The sequence below is a fragment of the Phacochoerus africanus genome, chromosome 8 (genome assembly GCF_016906955.1).
Source record: "Phacochoerus africanus isolate WHEZ1 chromosome 8, ROS_Pafr_v1, whole genome shotgun sequence".
NCBI classification, from domain to species: Eukaryota; Metazoa; Chordata; class Mammalia; order Artiodactyla; family Suidae; genus Phacochoerus; species Phacochoerus africanus.
This window is the reverse complement of record NC_062551.1, coordinates 6,274,566-6,292,024: the sequence shown is the minus strand read 5'-3', so window position 1 is coordinate 6,292,024 and position 17,459 is coordinate 6,274,566. Positions and strand designations below refer to the sequence as shown.

At 45.3% G+C, this 17,459-nt stretch overlaps 1 protein-coding gene across 1 annotated transcript in view; it reads left to right on the top strand.

The window, feature by feature from the left end:
- HSD17B2 (hydroxysteroid 17-beta dehydrogenase 2) overlaps positions 1–17,459 on the top strand; it is a 63,955-nt gene that overhangs the window by 33,048 nt on the left and 13,448 nt on the right. The window contains exon 3 of the mRNA XM_047790547.1: positions 6,276–6,461. Coding sequence (XP_047646503.1) covers positions 6,276–6,461 — 186 coding nt within the window. The remainder of the gene's footprint in view (positions 1–6,275; positions 6,462–17,459) is intronic.

Below are 17,459 nucleotides of genomic sequence, written 5' to 3'. Positions count from 1 at the left end.
GCATGTATTAGACTTAAAAAAAAAAAATAGCTTCAGGAGTTCCTGCTGTGGCGCCACAGGATTGGTGGCATCTTGAGAGTGCTGGGAAGCAGGTTCAATCCCCGGCCTGGCATAGTGGGTTAAGGATCCAGCATTGCCGCAGCTGTGGCTTGGGTCATGACTGCAGCTTGGATCTGATCCCTGGCCTGGGAAATCCATATGCCTCTGGGTGGCCAAAAATGGTGGTGGTGGAGGAAGCTTCCAAATCACTGTTTTCCTTTAGCAACTGCCTTTCTCTTGCCCTTCTCTCAAGGCCAAGCTCTTGGAACCCTGCTGCGCCATTTGTACTTCGCGCCATACCTCCCTATGGTCTGGCCAGCAAGTCAGTATTATTCTAAACACCAAGCTCTGAATTTCTCTGCAGTATTTCAATGTGTGGATCACGCTCCCCTGCTTGGGCTTTGGGATCTCCAGCTCCCTATTGCCCTCAAAGTTCTCTGATCATTCTTTCTGCTGCTTCTGTACGAACCTCTTCCTCCCCCATAGATGTGACTGTTACGGGCTCCACTCCCAAACCTCCCACTCCATGTTTCCTGGGTGATGCTATTCTCTCCCTATACCAGGACCTCTCACCTGGCAAGTGTCTTAAAATGCCTATGCTTGGACTCAGGATGGGCTACATAACTTAGGGAGCCCAGTGCAAAATGACAATTACATGGGGCCCCTTGTTTACAAAATGTTTAAGACGTTAAGGTGGTGCCAGTAAAAAAATTAAACCAAGCATGAGAACTTGCTGAAGCACAGGGCCCAGTGTGACTGCCTAGGTTTCATATCCATGATACCCACCCAGCCTGGGGACCCTTCCCCAGGGGATTACATCAGGACCTACAGACAATAACTCAGATAAGCCTTGCACAGTGAGAGCCGGTACTGTTCCTCTCCTTTTGCTGGGAATGTCAGCTGTAAAGATGATCCTATTGGGAGGTCACAGGTATCAGGACATTTTTTAAAGCTCCCAGATGATGCTGATGTTCTGCCAGAGATGAGAAACACTGCGATTTAATCCAGTAACTTCTGAATCTGTGTTGCCAACCTAGCCCTCTGCCCAGCATCCGGACCTATATGCATTCAAATTGGTTACCAGATGTCCCACCTCAAGTTGTCAAAAGCTGACCTCATTATCGCTCCCTCTGCTGCCAGTCTACAAATCTGTTTACCCTCCGGCATCTCACGACTCGGATGCTGGCTCAGATGCCAACACTGTCCCCCAATCAGTCATTCAAGCCAGCAGCCTAGGGGTCACTTGGACCTGGAGCTGACCCTCCATTTCTGCACCCTAGTGGTCCTGAGACCTGTCAATTCTATCTCCTAGATGTTTATTGTCCCACCCCTTCCTATCACCTCCAGGCAGCTGTGGCCTAACTCAGGCCCTCATCTCCCACCTAAGCTCCCACAATGGCTTCCTTGCAACCAGGCTTTCCTTCCCCATTGCTTTCCAAGTGGAAAGTGATCTTCAAAACATGCATACCTCACAGTATCATCCATTTCCTGAAAACCTTTCGATACACAAAGCCTCCACATCTTGGGTTCTTCCCATGAGCCAGGCCTATGCTTTGTCTCATTGACTGGTTCTGTGCTTCTCCAGCCACTGCCAAACACCTTAACAAGGATTAGAAGCCTTTCAGAATAAAGGCCTTTGCCAAGCCCTTAATCTGCAATACCTTCTGGTTCACTTAGTAAATTCTGTTTGTTTTAGGGCCACACCCGCAGTGTATGGAAGTTCCCAGGCTAAGGATTGAATCAGAACTATAGCTACTGGCCTACACCACAGCCACAGAAACTCAGGATCTGAGCTGTGTCTACACCACAGCTCATGGCAACACTGGATCCTTAACCCACTGAGCAGGGCCAGGGATCAAACCCACATCCTCATGGATATTAGTTGGGTTCGTTACCCCTGAGCCACAATAGGAACTGCCTAGTAAGTTCTGAATGGTTTCCAGACTTGAATGTGCTAGTTTACATCTTTGCACATCCAGCTTCCTTTTACCCAAATTTCCCTCTTGCCTCCACTCCCTTTCTCTAGGCTTCTGCCTTTGCAGACTCCTCTCCCACAGATCTAGCCCAAAGGTAACATTTCTTGCATGACCGTCCTGGTAATCCAGGTTACATCGTTTGCTTCCTCTTTTGGACCCTCGCTTATCATACCTTGCACAAACCTGTATTATTGCACTCTTACGCAAACCTGTCCACCTCCCACTCCTTACCACAAGGTACCTTGAGAACCAGAACTCTTTCCAACAGGATCCTTTCAGATGCAGATGACACAATGCAATTCAAACAATTCAAACATGCTAAAGCCGTAAGGGAATGTATTTGTTTATGTAAAAAACCAGTTGGCTTCAGGCATGTCTGGATCCAGGCACTTAAGCACTGTCAGGCTTGTCAGGACCCAGTCACTATTTCTGAGCTCTTCTCTCCTGTGTTAACTTCACTTGGGGCTTTTCCATGGAGGCCTCGAGCACTTGCTGCTGCCATCCTCTTGACACCTGACATTTCCAGCAAAAAGAGAGTAATATGATCTGCTTGATTTGGTAGTTGAAGGAGTGGTTATTATATGCAAAGCACTTACAAGAGTCCTGGCAGGAGGCAAGCAGTCAGTAAGGACTCCTATTTTGCATTCATTCAACATTAAGCACAGGACCTGGCATATAGTAAAATACTCAGCAAACATCTGAGAAATGAGAGGAGGGGAGAAACATAGATGGTTTGTTGTTAGGGATTAATTTTTTTAGCAAGTTTAGTAATGTGTGGTTGTTTGGGAGAGAGGTAGGTCTCCTGGCTTGGTCTTTTACTGTCTGATAGGGTGGACACTGTCCCCCTTGTGATTGACTTTATGGTGTCTCATTAGAAGATATTCGGTACAGACCTGTCTGGAGAGGCCCAGAGGGACAGTATTGACCACGCTGAATGATAAAGTAGGGGTGCTTGATGTGCTAACACCGTGCCAGCATCCTAGGATGAAGGGGTCCAGTGAGGACCCTTTCTAAGGTGCGAGCCGAGGCCGTTTTGGGGCCCGCATCTGGAGAGCACTCCTCCTCTGAGACAGAATTACCAATATATCAATTCAGTACCAACACAGAATCACCTGCTTCCCTCAAATTCACGCTCAACTTCAGCCTCTCCATTCAAAGAGAAAGTAGAGCCGTGCAAAAGGGGAATTTAAACTTACTGAGAAGGATGTTTCCTGAAGAACCCTCTGGGTCATGTGGATAAACCAGAAAATTATCAGCTCCTGTAAGAGAACCAGCAACTGTGCTGTGTTCCCACACAGCATACTCTAAAATTGTTATGAACATATTATTATTAAGATTCATTATTTAAAAACTATTATTAAGTCCTATAAGGACTAATAGGCTTATTGGCCAGCTTAGAATTCTATGGCAGGAGATGGCAAGCTGTGGCTCTGCCTGCTTTTTTTTTTTTAACATTTTATTTTGAAATAATTGTAGCTTCACTCTTTACCAAGCCTCCCCCAAAGTTAACATTTTGCATAACTAGAGGACAATATTGAAGCCAGAAAATTGGCATTGGCATAATCCCCAGAGTTGCTTCGGTTTTACCAGCTATACATGTAAGTATGTCTATGTGTGCACATGTGTGTGTCTATAATTCTTTAGCATGTGAAGCTTTGTGCTAAAATCACCACAGATAAGACATAGAAGTGCTCCACCACCACCGGGCTCTCTCACGCCACCTTTTTATTTTTATTTATCTTTTTAGGGCCACACCTGTCCTCATGGATACTAGTTGGGTTCATTGCTACTGAGCCACAAGAGGAACTCCCATGCTACCTTTTTAGAGCTGTTTTCTCATTCTTATGCTGTTCTCTTTCTCACTCTCTCTCTTTTTTTTTCTTCTTCTTACATTTGCATGCATGGCATATGAAAGTTCCCAGGCTAGGGGTCAAATCAGACACTCAGTTGCTGGTCTATACCACAGCCACAGCAATGCCAGATCCAAGCCACATCTGTGACCTACACCACAGCTTGGGGCAATGCCTGATCCTTAATCCACCGAGCAAGGCCACACATCAAACCTGCATCCTCACGGATACTATAAATGTAACTTCATTTTCTATAACTCAGTTTCTATTTGGAGCCATCTTTCTCCCATGCGCCGAAAATCATTTCAGGCATTTTGAGCTGTACCTCATTTCCCCAGTGCCTTCAATTCCTGGGGATGGGACATTTTGTCCTTCATGCTCAATGTTTCATGCTGGACTCTGCTGGGATGTCCAGTGCCCCGTCCAGTCCTCATGCAGGTTGGCTGCTTCTTGGATGACATCAGAAAGCCACTGTTGGAGCTGGTGCCTCTTGCCATGTCTGTGCCTTTGTTGGCACCGAGGCTCATTCTGCTCCTATACATCTCACAGGTTCTCACACTTGGGTGTGCGTCAGGATTACCTGGCGGGCACGTTACATTACACTATTACAATGCTGAGCTTCAACAACCGTTTCAGCTTACCTGGTTCTGATCCAGCATATCTGAGGTGGGGCTCCAGAATTTGCATTTCTCACAAGTTTCCAGATGCTGCTGATGCTGATACTGGTGGTGCTGGACCCCACCTTGAGAACCACTGGTCTAAACCATGCAGAGGCTCAGGGAACTCAGAGGATCTGCTGCAGGTCTATGTAGCTGAACATAGCCTGGATCCTGTCACCTCTGTTTCTCCTGGATAAAGAGGACACAGGTCACTCACCTCTGCTTCAGATCCCACTACCCCAAAAGTTCCCCGTTTCTAATCTAACTTGCTGGAGTGTGGCCTGGGTTTGTTGGTTTGTTTTATTTATTTATTTATTTATTTATTTATTTTGCCTGTGCTGGCGGCATGCAGAAGTTCCTGATCCAGGGGTTGAACCTGCACCATAGCAGTAACCAGAGCCACAGCAGTGACAGTATCAGATCCTTAAACTGCTGAGCTACCAAGGAACTCCTGGGGTTTTAAAAAGCTCGGTAGATGATTTTTTTTTTCTTTTTTGTCTTTTTGCCTTTTCTTGAGCTGCTCCTATGGCATATGGAGGTTCCCAGGCTAGGGGTCTAATCGGAGCTGTAGCCACCAGCCTATACTAGAGCCATAGCAACGCAGGATCTGAGCCTCCTCTGCAACCTACACCACAGCTCATGGCAATGCCGGATCCTTAACCCACAGAGCAAGGGCAGGGATCGAACCCGCAACCTCCTGGTTCCTAGTTGGATTCGTTAACCACTGAGCTACAACGGGAACTCTGCTTGGCAGATGATTTTAATGTGCAGCCAAGATTGAAATTTCAATCACTGGCAGGGGGGACAGTGGTTCTCCAAGCCCAGTCCAGACCTGCGGCATCAGCCTTACCTGGAGACTTTTTAGAGATGCAGATTCTCAGGCCCAACCCCAGACACCCCCAAGTAGATTCTCTAGAGGTAGGGCCAAGCAATCTGTGCTTGAACAAACCCTCCTGGTGATTCTGGTCAGTCAAGGGGATCAGACTGGCTGGGGAAGGGAAGAGGGCTCAGGGACTCTGCTATCTGCTTAGCTCTTGGCCCTTCTGCTCTAGTTTTTCTGTTTCCCTAGACTAGGGAATGTTTTCTAGTAAAAGGGAAGACAGAATCTTCTATCACTGCACTGCATCTAAGATGTATCATCTCATATCTCAAGGATACCATTCTGACTCCACACACTCCATGGAAGGAAAAACAGGATGTAGACTTTTATTAAACATCCTTCTTGCTGTCATCTCTCCCCAGATAGAACAAAGATCAAACTGCCTGGATGGAGGAAAGGGCTTAAGGGCTTTGAGGCAAAAGAATATACTTCCAAAAAGCCTCGGCCTAATATTTCACAAGTATTCAAGGAGACTAAGGTTTGAGAGTTTAAGTAATCTTCCTAGATCCTAAATCCCAAAGGGGCCCTTTTGACTCTAGAGCTTGAAGGATTAAAAAATCCTCCTTCTCGGAGTTCCGGTCGTGGAGCAGCGGAAACGAATCCGATTAGGAACCATGAGGTTGTGGGTTCGATCCCTGGCCTCACTCAGTGGGTTAAGGATCCAGCGTTGCCATAAGCTGTGGTGTAGGTCACAGACGTGGCTTGGATCTGGCGTTGCTGTGGCTCTGGCGTAGCTACAGCTCCAATTAGACCCCTAGCCTAGGAACCTCCACATGCCACGGGTGTGGCCCTAAAAAAGGACAAAAGACAAAAAAAAAAAATCCTCCTTCTCTCCAGTCTTGCCCTCACAGTTGTTCCTTTCTGTTCTCAGGACTGTGGGCTGTGGTCAACAACGCAGGGATCCTTGGCTTCCCAATCGATGGGGAGCTCATTCCCATGACCCAATACAAACGATGCATGGCTGTGAACTTCTTCGGGGCTGTGGAAGTCACCAAGGCATTTTTGCCTCTTCTTAGGAAATCCAAGGGCAGGCTGGTGAACATCAGCAGCATGGCAGGTGAGTTGGCTTTTCCCCACGAGGCTGTGGGCACCAGTCATGCAAGATGGGGCTTGCTGTGTACTTTGTGGGCTGAACAAGAAAGCAAAACACTTTGCTGCAGGGCTGGGTCAAGATTAGTCAAAGCTGCTTTTACTGTTGATCTTAATACAATTAAACCTTTCTCTCCTTTCATGTTCTAACTCTTACCTACCTTCTAACTCATCTATTCATTACTGGGGATTTAGGGTTCTCACACATCTTCACAATGGGATTGCTAATGAACAAGCTTCCTAAATTCAGACCGGAAACCCTGCATAGCTAATGTCAGCATAACAGGTAACCTGTTTCCCACCCTCTCTGGATTTGCATATTCTGTTGTTCCCCATAAAATGAACAGGCAAATGTCTTCACTCTGTTGGCACTGTCAGAGCCCCTTGTCTCAGCTGGCCGCTTCTAGTATTTTCCATAAGATTATTCCCATTGTTTTGCAGTCTTAAGGCAGCTGGGTCAGGGTGTGACCTGCGTTGACTCATCTCTCTCCATATCAAAGGACAGATAGTCAACAGCTCCAGTCTGGGGTTTAACAATCTCCCTTTTGTAAAAATGCCCTGGTAAAAGATGTCATGTTCTTTCTTCTAGAACAGACATTTCCAAATGGGGAGTCCCCATAGCCTTACTCAGCTTTGAGTGATATCCATGGGGTTGTCTTTGGGCCACTGCATGGGTGAGAGGGAGGCCAAGGGTGTGGGATCCAGGATCCTGACTTCTCATGGAGGAATACCACTTTTCACTGCTGGATTAGATGGTTCTGAGTAAGATTTTTTTTTTTTTTTTAAATAAAGGGTCCAAGTATTTATTTATTAATTTTTTTTCTTTTTCTTTTTTGGCTGCCACGCAGCATATGGAGTCCTTGGACCAGGGGCAGATCAGAGCTGCAGCAGTACTGAATCCTTAACCTAATGTGCCAGGCTTGGGATAACCCATCTGCATCCCAGTGCTCCCAAGATGCTGCCCATCCTGTTGTATCACAGTTGCAACTCCTTTTTTTTTGTTGTTGTTCTTTTTGTCATTTCTTGGGCTGCTCCCATGGCATATGGAGGTTCCCAGGCTAGGGGTCGAATTGGAGCTGTAGCCGCTGGCCTACACCAGAACCACAGCAACGCGGGATCCGAGCTGCGACTGCAACCTACACCACAGCTCGCGGCAACACCGGATCGTTAACCCACTGAGGATGCAAGGCCAGGGATTGAACCCGCAACCTCCTGGTTCCTAGTTGGATTCATTACCCACTGAGCCACAACGGGAACTCCTTATTTTTATTTTATTTTTTTAGAGGAGGTTCTTTGTATTTTCTACACAATCATCGTTGTTGCTCATATTTTCTTTACTGACCCTAACTTAGCAATTTCCTTGAATTTAACTGCTATGTGAATGTGTCACTAGCGTTACCAGTTGGCCTGAGGAAGGAAGGGAGGAAGGAAGGAAAAGAGGAAGGGAGGAGAAAGGAGGGGGGGAGAGACATCTAAGATGGTTAAAAGCAATTAAGTATTGTGTTTTAACTTTTTATGAGAACTCTCAAATATTTCCAATGGTTTTTTTTATGATGGGTTTTTATTTTCTCCATTATTGCTGGTTTACAGTATTCTGTCAATTTTCTACTGTACAGCAAGGTGATCCAGTTACACATACATGCATACATTCTTTTTTCTCACATTATCCTGCTCCATCAGAAGTGACTAGATATAGTTCCCAGTGCTAAACAGCAGGAGCTCATTGCTTATCCATGTTTTGCTACCTTGCTGAAGCAAGCAAATCCTGAGAAAACACTTTTGCAATATTTCACTCTTATCTTTCTTCTGAATTTAGCCTTTACATTTTTGACCTCTGGGGAAACCTCACCTTTCTCAATTCCCTGGTTCAATCTGGTACTTCTGGAAAAGTCCCACATGCTCCCTTGCCTCATTCACTCAACAAATATTTACTGAAATGACTGATCATTGTCTTCTCCTTGATGCAGTGACAAGGAAGTTTTTTTTCTTCTTCTCTTTGTTCTCCACTTTGAGCAGCTCATTCATTCATTAGATTTTACTTTATCACTAACATGCACATTATCTGCTATAGGCCCAGAATCTGCCATGAAGTAGAAGCTCAATTAATAAATGAAAAATAGAAGTGTGCAAATGAATGAATAGTGGATAGATGAAAGGGTGAGTGATGAATTTATACTACAGAGGACACCTGTTCATCCGTCTTCAACTTGACCTCTAAAACTTCTTCTGAGCCAAGACTTTTTACTGACGTGTCACTCATTTCCATTGGAGGAAATCTTCAAGTATTAAAATAAATCACCCATCTCACTCCTATTCTCACCACTGGCCATGCAAAATTCTTTACACTCTGCCTGTTTACATTCCATTATCTTATCCTCACCAAGTCAACATGTCTGAAGACAAACTTGCTATCAGCAATTCAAAGCTTGGTCTCCTGACTTTTCTTCTTCTCTTGGTCTTTTAGGTTTCAGAGGTTTGAATTCCTTCTGGGATTGGTTTCTCCCTGTGCCTTTCACTCCTTTTTTCCCAATCAGTCACCATGAAGTATGGAGTCTTCCTCATCCCACCCAGCTTTGAATCTTTGTGTTCCAAGGAGACTCAACTCTAGAAATAGGTTCATCTGCAAGACTCACCAACCACTCATGGTATTTTATAAAGTTGTTAAGCCAATAGCATGAAATCAGAACATATGAGAAGCATATAGACCAGACAGGACAGGTGTTTCTAAGAAAACAGGAACCAGAGATTTTAAATCATGCTTCCAGTTCCCCACACTGATGAGAAGCAAAGGAATTCAGCAGAATCCCTAGTACTTTGCTGATGAGTGTTTTGCAAAACAAATGGAAAAAGATTTTGAGCAAGGGGATAAGAAACTAGACTGTAACACAAGAATCAGAAAAGTCATGGCATGCATAAAAGGTAAGATATAAGCAACCACCCATCCACAGAAATTAACATCCAATGTGATAGCAACTTGATGATGTGTCTCTTGGCAAAGTTAACACGATAGTTATTTTGGTAAATGTACTTGTTTGGGGGTTCATCCCAGTCTTTTTCTCATTTGGAAGATGCAGGTATGAAGAGAGATAGAGAGGTAGCCAGTTACTAGTAAGTGTTCTCCAAAAGAAGCTCATGGTTGCCTCAACCCATCAAGTTGTCTTGAGCCTGGCACCTCTGCCACTCACTGCATAAGAAGAATTTCAGTGATGTAGATTTATCATGGAAGTTTGCATCAGCCAGGAGGAGCTGAGCCAAAATTGGTAACTCTGTTCCAATTATCCAATGCTGCACAGCAAATAACTCCAAAGAAAGTATCTCAAGATGCAGTGAGTTGGTAACTGGTCTGGTAAAATAGCTGTCTCTCAAATATGTGGATATCATGATCCTTGGAACCTGGAATATGTGGCCCTGGTAAAGGGGGCTTCACAGATGTGATCAAGTTAAGGATCTGAAAAGCAGAGATTAACCTGGATTACCAAGGTGGGACTGATGCAGTTGTAAGAATCCTTGTAAGAAGGAGGCAGGAGGATCAGAGTCAAAGAGAGGGTGGAAGATGGAGGAAGGGGCCATGAGCCAAGAAATGCAGGTGACTTCTAGAAGCTGGAAAAGTCAGGGGAGCTTGGAGACTCCAAAAGCAATGCAGGCTGGCTGACACCTTGATTTTAGCCCAGTGAGACTTCCGGTCTTTAGAACTGAAAAGATAATTAGGTTGTATTGTTTAAGCCACTAAGTTTGCAGTAATTTATCATAGCAGCAACAGGAAAGTAATACACCTGGGTTGGCCTGGATATTAAGTCAAATACCACTGGGCTCATCCCAGGGTCTTTAAAAGGTGGACAGATGGTTCATCAATCCTTCCTCTACCTTTCCCCCTCATCAATTCCCAGTGCAATGATACATGCACGTTCTACAATCCCTGATTTGGCTCTTTCTAAATGTCAACCGTTAATTATCTCTGATAACAACTGGTCACATGCACCTAATTTCCTCTTCCAAACACTTGCCTTGTCTCCAATAAACATTAATAATTATTAGGAAGCATCCATTAGACTTCAGGGATTTATTGGAGGCTGCCAGGAACATGATCCCAATGACCGGCACAGTAAGTTTCAGCGTCTCTGTTTTGTAGTTGTGAAAACCAAGGTTCAGAACAGCTATATGACCGCCTTTCAGCTAAAACTAGGATTGAACTTTCGCCCCATGTTCTGCTGCACCAACTCACTGCCTCTCCCCCTGATTCACCTGGATCATGTGTTACCATGTCAACCCCAAGGCCAAGAGCTGCAGGAGCGCTTCTCAAAGTATCACCTCCATCATTTTCCTCTTCCTACTAACCTCGCTGCTGCCTGCTCACTCCGGCCTCACCCCCTTTCCTGGGTGGAAAAAGGGTCAACATAACCACTCTTTTGGATGGGAAGTTTCAGGACTCTGGCCAGGCAGAAATATTGCTTCTTTACATAATTTTCTAGGAGATGCACGTAAGTGTCCATCACATTATGAATATACCCTTCCTTCTTGCTTTCATCCCTAAAGAAAAGGTACAAGAAATAGAGCAAGAGAGACACCATGTAGCTTTCTAGTAAAATCAGGCTTCAAAAAGGAGAGAAAGCCAGGAAGCAGCATGTGGATACACTGCCTAGGCTTTGATGCTGTCTTTATCACTGATAGTGGGGGGCCCTTTGGGGTGACAAAGTCCTGAACCTCTGAGTTGCAGAGGTTTATCTTCAATGAGAGTTGCATCCTCATTTTATCATGGGGGTGATAATAACTTTTTCTTGTAGTAATTATTTGATAGGGCCATCGTGAGATGAGATGAAGTGACACGAGTTTGAGGCTGCTTACACGGCGTGTCGTAGAGTTAGTGACCCAAAAGCCAGCCACCATGAAACCTGGGGAGAGGCTGGCTCTCTGTACACCTGTGGCTTTTAATCCCGCCAAATGCTGGCATCACCACCCATGACTGTGACACTCCATTCTGCTTCATCCTGTTGCCCCCTCTCACACACTCACTCCTGGGCAGATAAGCCCAACAGGTCCCTACTTCCAGATTTGACCACAGCTTCTCTGGGAGGATTCCCCCACCCCCGGAAATCACATTTATTATCCCTCCTACAGAAAGAGAAGAGCTCTTTAACCTAAATCCTGGAAGGCAGTTTGATAAATATTTAACCAAGGCTTAAAGGAAAATGGGAGATGACTCTTTGATTGACTGTACAAAGGGCAGGTGAAAAATCTCTGTGTTTGAGAGGTCTAAAAGTCTTTTCTGGCCAGTTTTCCTCAAGAAATTTCAGAGTAAATACCTGTGTTATGTTGTGAGCTGTGCTTGGATGAGAATGGTTGAAAGTAACCCTTAAAACAACTCGGGCTTCAGGGATTTTGAGCTGTTTGTGCTTTGAATCCTGCTCTTGTTTTACTAGCTGGGTGATCTGAGGCAGGTCTCCCCGCTTAACTACGTGTCCATTTTATCATCTGTCATGATAGAGCGACACCGCACCTGAGTCTAAGGCAACATTTCCCAACCTCAACATTATTGATATTTGGGGGGGAGATTAATTCTTTCTGTGGGGACTATCTGATGCATTGTAGGATGCCCAGCAACATCTGTGTTCTTGACCCATTAGACGCAAGTAGCACCCAGCCCACAGGGCTGACACACCTTTGGATATTTACTGAGGGTGGGGGTGGGGTGCAAAATTGCCCCAGTTGAGAATTTCTGGTCTCAACTGTAAATCTAAATGCATTGTGGGTTCTGTGTGCTTAGAGTAGTTACTGGTATGTAGAAAGCACCCTGGTTAAAAGGGACCTCTCTACTGAGAGATAGTAATAGTTGCTCATGACATCAAGCTGTTTAAAATGCAGTAAAATTACATCAGAGTAAGTCACCTCAGAGAGCCTTATACGTCTACAAAGTATAGGCATCCAGCAGAGCTCACAGTTCCAACCTTGAGCCTGGTCTTACTTAGCCCAGAGAAGTTGACACTGGGATCACTCCTGGACTCTTTCTGGCCAAGTTGGCTGCCTTAAGAGAAGTGTCTGGCAAATCATTCAGCTGCTCAGTGATGAGAGAGGAAGCCAACGCTCACATTCACTTCCTCACACTAGCCAGGGCTAGCATAGGGCCGAGGGATTGGGGAGAGCAAGGTTGAGTGAACTTCTTCGTGTTGAGTTGTATTGGATGCTCACACACCTGCAGTGTTCAGTTCTGACATCTGCAGGATGCAGCTACTAATTCCTTTTGCGATCAAGCACACCCTAGCTCAGGATCATCTAGCTGGTATGCCGTGGAGTCAGGGTTGGTAACGGGGTCTCTTTCACTCCAAATTCTGTGCTCCTCTCACTCTTCTGGACTACCAAACATGAACACACCAGGCAAACATTGGGAAACACCCCTCCTCCCCCCCACCCCAGACTCTAGTATGTTTCAGCAATGATGAGGAAGTATTAGCAATTTAGGGCCATCTCCTACACCAGGGCTTCTCAAACATGAATGTGGATAGGGATCACCTGGGGATCTTGTTAAAATGCACAATTTGACAGAGGTGGTCTGAGAGGGAACGAAAATTCTTTATTTCTATAACTAGTTTCTAAGTGAATGCTACTGGTTCCTGGACAAGCTTTGCAAACTTCAGATGCATGAGAATCACCAGGAGGGCTACTTAACAAACAACTGCAGGAAATCACAACTATAGTGAGATATTTCACACCCACTAGGATGGCTATACTCAAAAAATCAGGAAACAACACTTGATGGCCAGAATGAGGAGAAACTGGAACCCTCCTGGACTGCTAGTGGGAATGTAAAAATGGTGCAATCTTTGTGGAAAACACTTGGAGGTTCCTCAATAAATCAAACATTAGAGTTACAATATGGCTCAGCAGTTCTGCTCCTAAGAGCATACTCAAAAGAAAAGAAAGCAGGTGTTCAAGCAAAAACTTGTACCTGGGTAGTCGTAGCATCATTATTTACAATAGCTAGAGAAGGGAACAACCCAAATGTCCATCCACAGATGAATTGATAACAAAATGTGGTCTTTTTATTCAATGGACTATATTATTAAATCCATAAAAGGGAATGAAGCATGGATACACTGAAGGGTGGACCTTGAGAAGACTGTGGTGATAGAAGCCAGACACAAAAGGCCACTTCTTGGATAAGCCTAATTATGTGAAATGTCCAAAGCAGGCAAACCTATAGGCACAGAAGACACTGCTGATGGTCAGGGGCTGGGGTGTGCGGGAAGGAGCGTGAGACAAGATGCTCAACAGCTGTGGTGTGTCCTTTTGGGACCTTGAAAATATTATGGAACTAGATAGCGGTGCTGGATGCACAACCCTCTAAACATACCAAAAGGCAATGAATTGTACACCTTAAAAGCGTTACATGCTGAATTTTAAGTCTTACGCATTTTACCACCATAAGAAAAAAATTCGGCCCACCCCCAGAATTTCTGATTTAACAGGTCTGGAGTGGGACCTGAGGGCTTGCACTTCTAAGAGATTCCCAGCTGCTGTTCTTCTAAGAGAACCCACAGGCTCGTTCTCTATCACATTTTGAACACCAAGGTCTCAGACATTGATCTGAATACTGAGTAGTTTGTAGAATCCCCAGAGACTGTCACATTTCAAGGGAACATTGGATGCTATTAATCTCAAATTTCCCCTCTGTACCTAAAGGAGAATAGCAAACCTGCCTCTCCTGGGGACAGGTGGTTGGTCTGTGTTCCTGAGCTTGGGAAGGAATGGACTTTGTAACTTGAGTTGACTCCAGTTGACCTTGGAGGGGGCAAAAACCAGCTGGGAGCCCTCAATTCTTTCTGCTGAGACAAGGTCATACGAATGAATTCTGGCCTGGGAAGACAGTACAGAAAGAAAACGCTTCTGGGGGATGGGACTCTGGTTCCCCTACAAAGCATCCTGCACCTACTTCCACAGTGAGGAGAGGAGAGTTCCCCATATCAGTTAGCAGTGTTCAGATACCAGCCAGGTGGCCTACATTTCAACTCAGTTCTGATGCTCTCTACCTGGAGAGAGCATCAGATCCCACAGGTTAAGGGCTCAGTCCTCTAAGATTGTCCCCTGCCTCCCCAACTTTGGATGCCAGTCACAAGCCCAGGTTATCGCCTGTGCTTCTGACCGACGGGCTATAGATCAGCGGTACTAACAACGTCCTTGGGTTTGATTCATTTGCTAGAGCATCTCAGAGAACTCAGGAAACCCGTTTACTTATGGGATTGCTGCTTTGTTACAAAGGGTAGTGAAGGATAGAAAATCAACATCCAAATGAAGAGACACACAGGGCAAGGCACAGACAAAAGGTGCGATACTTCCCTGCGTTCAGAACCTACTACTCCCCTGAATCTCCTTCTCTTCACCAACCTCCCTCACCCTCCTTTTGGGCTTTTAAGGAGGCTTCATTACAGAGACATGATTGGCTCGATCATGATCCAGTGGTGACCCATCTCAATCTCCAGCCCTTCCCCACTGCTCCCCAATCCCTGAAGGAGGGGGTGAGAGTAGGAGTGAAAGTTTCAATTCTTGAATCACAAGGTGGGATCCTAGGCAACCAGCCCCACCCTTAGGTGAGGGCCTAGTCCCCTCATTAACATAACAAGAGGCCTCTTTAACCTTTGCACTCGCTTAAGAAATTCCTAGGGTTTTAGAAGCTCTTTGCCAGAAACAGACCACATTATTTATCACAAGTCAAAATATCACACCCTACCTATACAGCTGCAGGCGGAAAAGCCCCGCATTTCTGCTGCTTACTATGTGAATAGAGCCTTCACTCAAAAAGCCCTTTCTTTCTTTCTTTGTGTATGTGTGTGTTTGCCTTTTCTAGGGCCGCTTCCCACAGCATATGGGGTTCCCAAGTTAGGGGTCTAATCAGAGCTATAGCTTCTGGCCTATGCCAGAGCCACAGCAACGCCAGATCCGAGCTGCATCTGCAACCTACACCACAGCTCACGGCAATGCCGGATCCTTAACCCACTGAGCGAGGCCAGGGATGGAACCCACAACCTCATGGTTCCTAGTCGGATGTATTAACCATGACGGGAACTCCAGAAAGCCCTTTCTTTTCAGTAATTCCTGCGTGGCCCTAAGAAGTTAGCTTTAGGTCCAGAAAAAGAGGATGTGCAGGTAGTTGTTTGTTGTTAGGGCCACAAGGGGTGTTTGAGGGCCTGTGTTACCTTGGAGAAGATGAGGAACATGGACCCTTGGGGAATGTTACCATCTTATTGCTTATGCCGCACCGGAAGGAGTCAGGCAAAAACCAGGGCTGAGCCCCCTTGGGGCAAGAGAGGGTCTTCACAGTTCTGTAAGCTCAAGAATTGTAACTTCAAGCCTCCCTTGTCCTCAATTTGGGCAACACTATACCATAAGGTCAAAGGGAAGAGAAGGACCACGAGAGCGATAACAAATGTCAATGCTGAGTTTATTCTTGGCAGGGAGCAGGTTCACTGGGTAGTTCCCTGAGGCAGAAAGCAGGGTGGGAGGCTGGTACCTTCTAGAAGGGGTCGGATGCTGCATTCACGGCGGCTCCACTGAGTAGGGATAGAGTATGACGCATGAGACGAGTCCATAGTGCTGTGGGCGGTTGGTTAAAACAAGTGCCATTGTTGACTGTGTGTTCTGTTAAGTGTCTTAATACAGGTCCCCCCAGATTCTGAGCCCTTGACCAGCACTGGCTACGGAGAATCCACTGTAGGGAAACCCAGCATTCAATTTTGGTATCTCCTAAGCAAGTGGTGCTCTACGGGCAAGGTCTTGCTTTTACGTTAGCCATGGCTGGCTGTGATAGGGGTACATAGGGATGGGGTGGAGAAGAAGTTTATTGTCACTTGAAACTTGGTTGCAGCCTTGGTAGAAAATATATCCAAAGCTCTAGCTTGCTTTGGGGGCTTGTCTCATGTTTTAACATTTCAGACTAGCCAGGCCTTGATTTTTTGACCTCCCATGTCAAAGAGAAAAACTGAAATATTTAGCTTTATTTGACCAAAATATTAGGAGATCTTACAATCTGGGTACATCCAAAGACCTCCATGGGAGCTGGGCATTCCTCCCAACGTAAACATATCTTAAAGAGAGGATGCATTTTTAAACGTTTTATTTGGAAATAATGATAGATTCACAGGAGGCTGCAAGGAAATGGACAGGAAGTTTTGCTTGCCTTTCACTCCATTTCCCCTAATGATAACCTTTTGCATGCCTACAGTATGATATAAAACCATGCAACTGACAATGGCACAATGCTCTGAGCTTACTCAGATTTCACCAGGTATATCTATGCCCATTTATGAGTGTGTTTATAGTTCTGTGCCACTTTATCCTATGTATAGCTTCTAGGAACTACTAACACAGAATACAGAACTGTCCCAGCACCACAAGGACCCCCTGAGACACCCTTCTTATGGTCACATCCACACCTTCACCCATCCCCAACTTCTGGCAGCCACAAGTCTGTTCTCCATCTCTATAATTTTACTTCAAGACTGTTACATAAGTGGAATCATACAGGATGTAACATTTTTGAGACTGGCTTTCACTCAATGTAATTTGAAGGGAAAAACAAACAACAACCAAAAAGCCACCTTCTTCCAGCAAGTATTAGGAAGCCTCTTGTAACTTTAGTCTCTTATCTCCCCACCCCCCGCCCCATACCTGTGAGCCTTAGATCAAGGATAAAACACCCCTGCCATGTCACTATCCAGCTGAGATCACATGAACCTTCTGCAGCCAAAACAGAGATGGCAGTTTTTCCAAATCCAAGCTGTTAGCATTTACATGTCTAGGGGTCAGAAATAAAGCAATTCAGAGAAATTCTCTGGAAGTGTTTAACAACATTATCTGCCCATTTGGATCACCTGGGGGAGCTTTTAAAAATCCCTGACTTGACATAGGAAGGTTTAATAGGGAGGTTAGTTTGTGCCAAGCACTGTTCTAATATATTTACTTAACTTTCGCAACAACG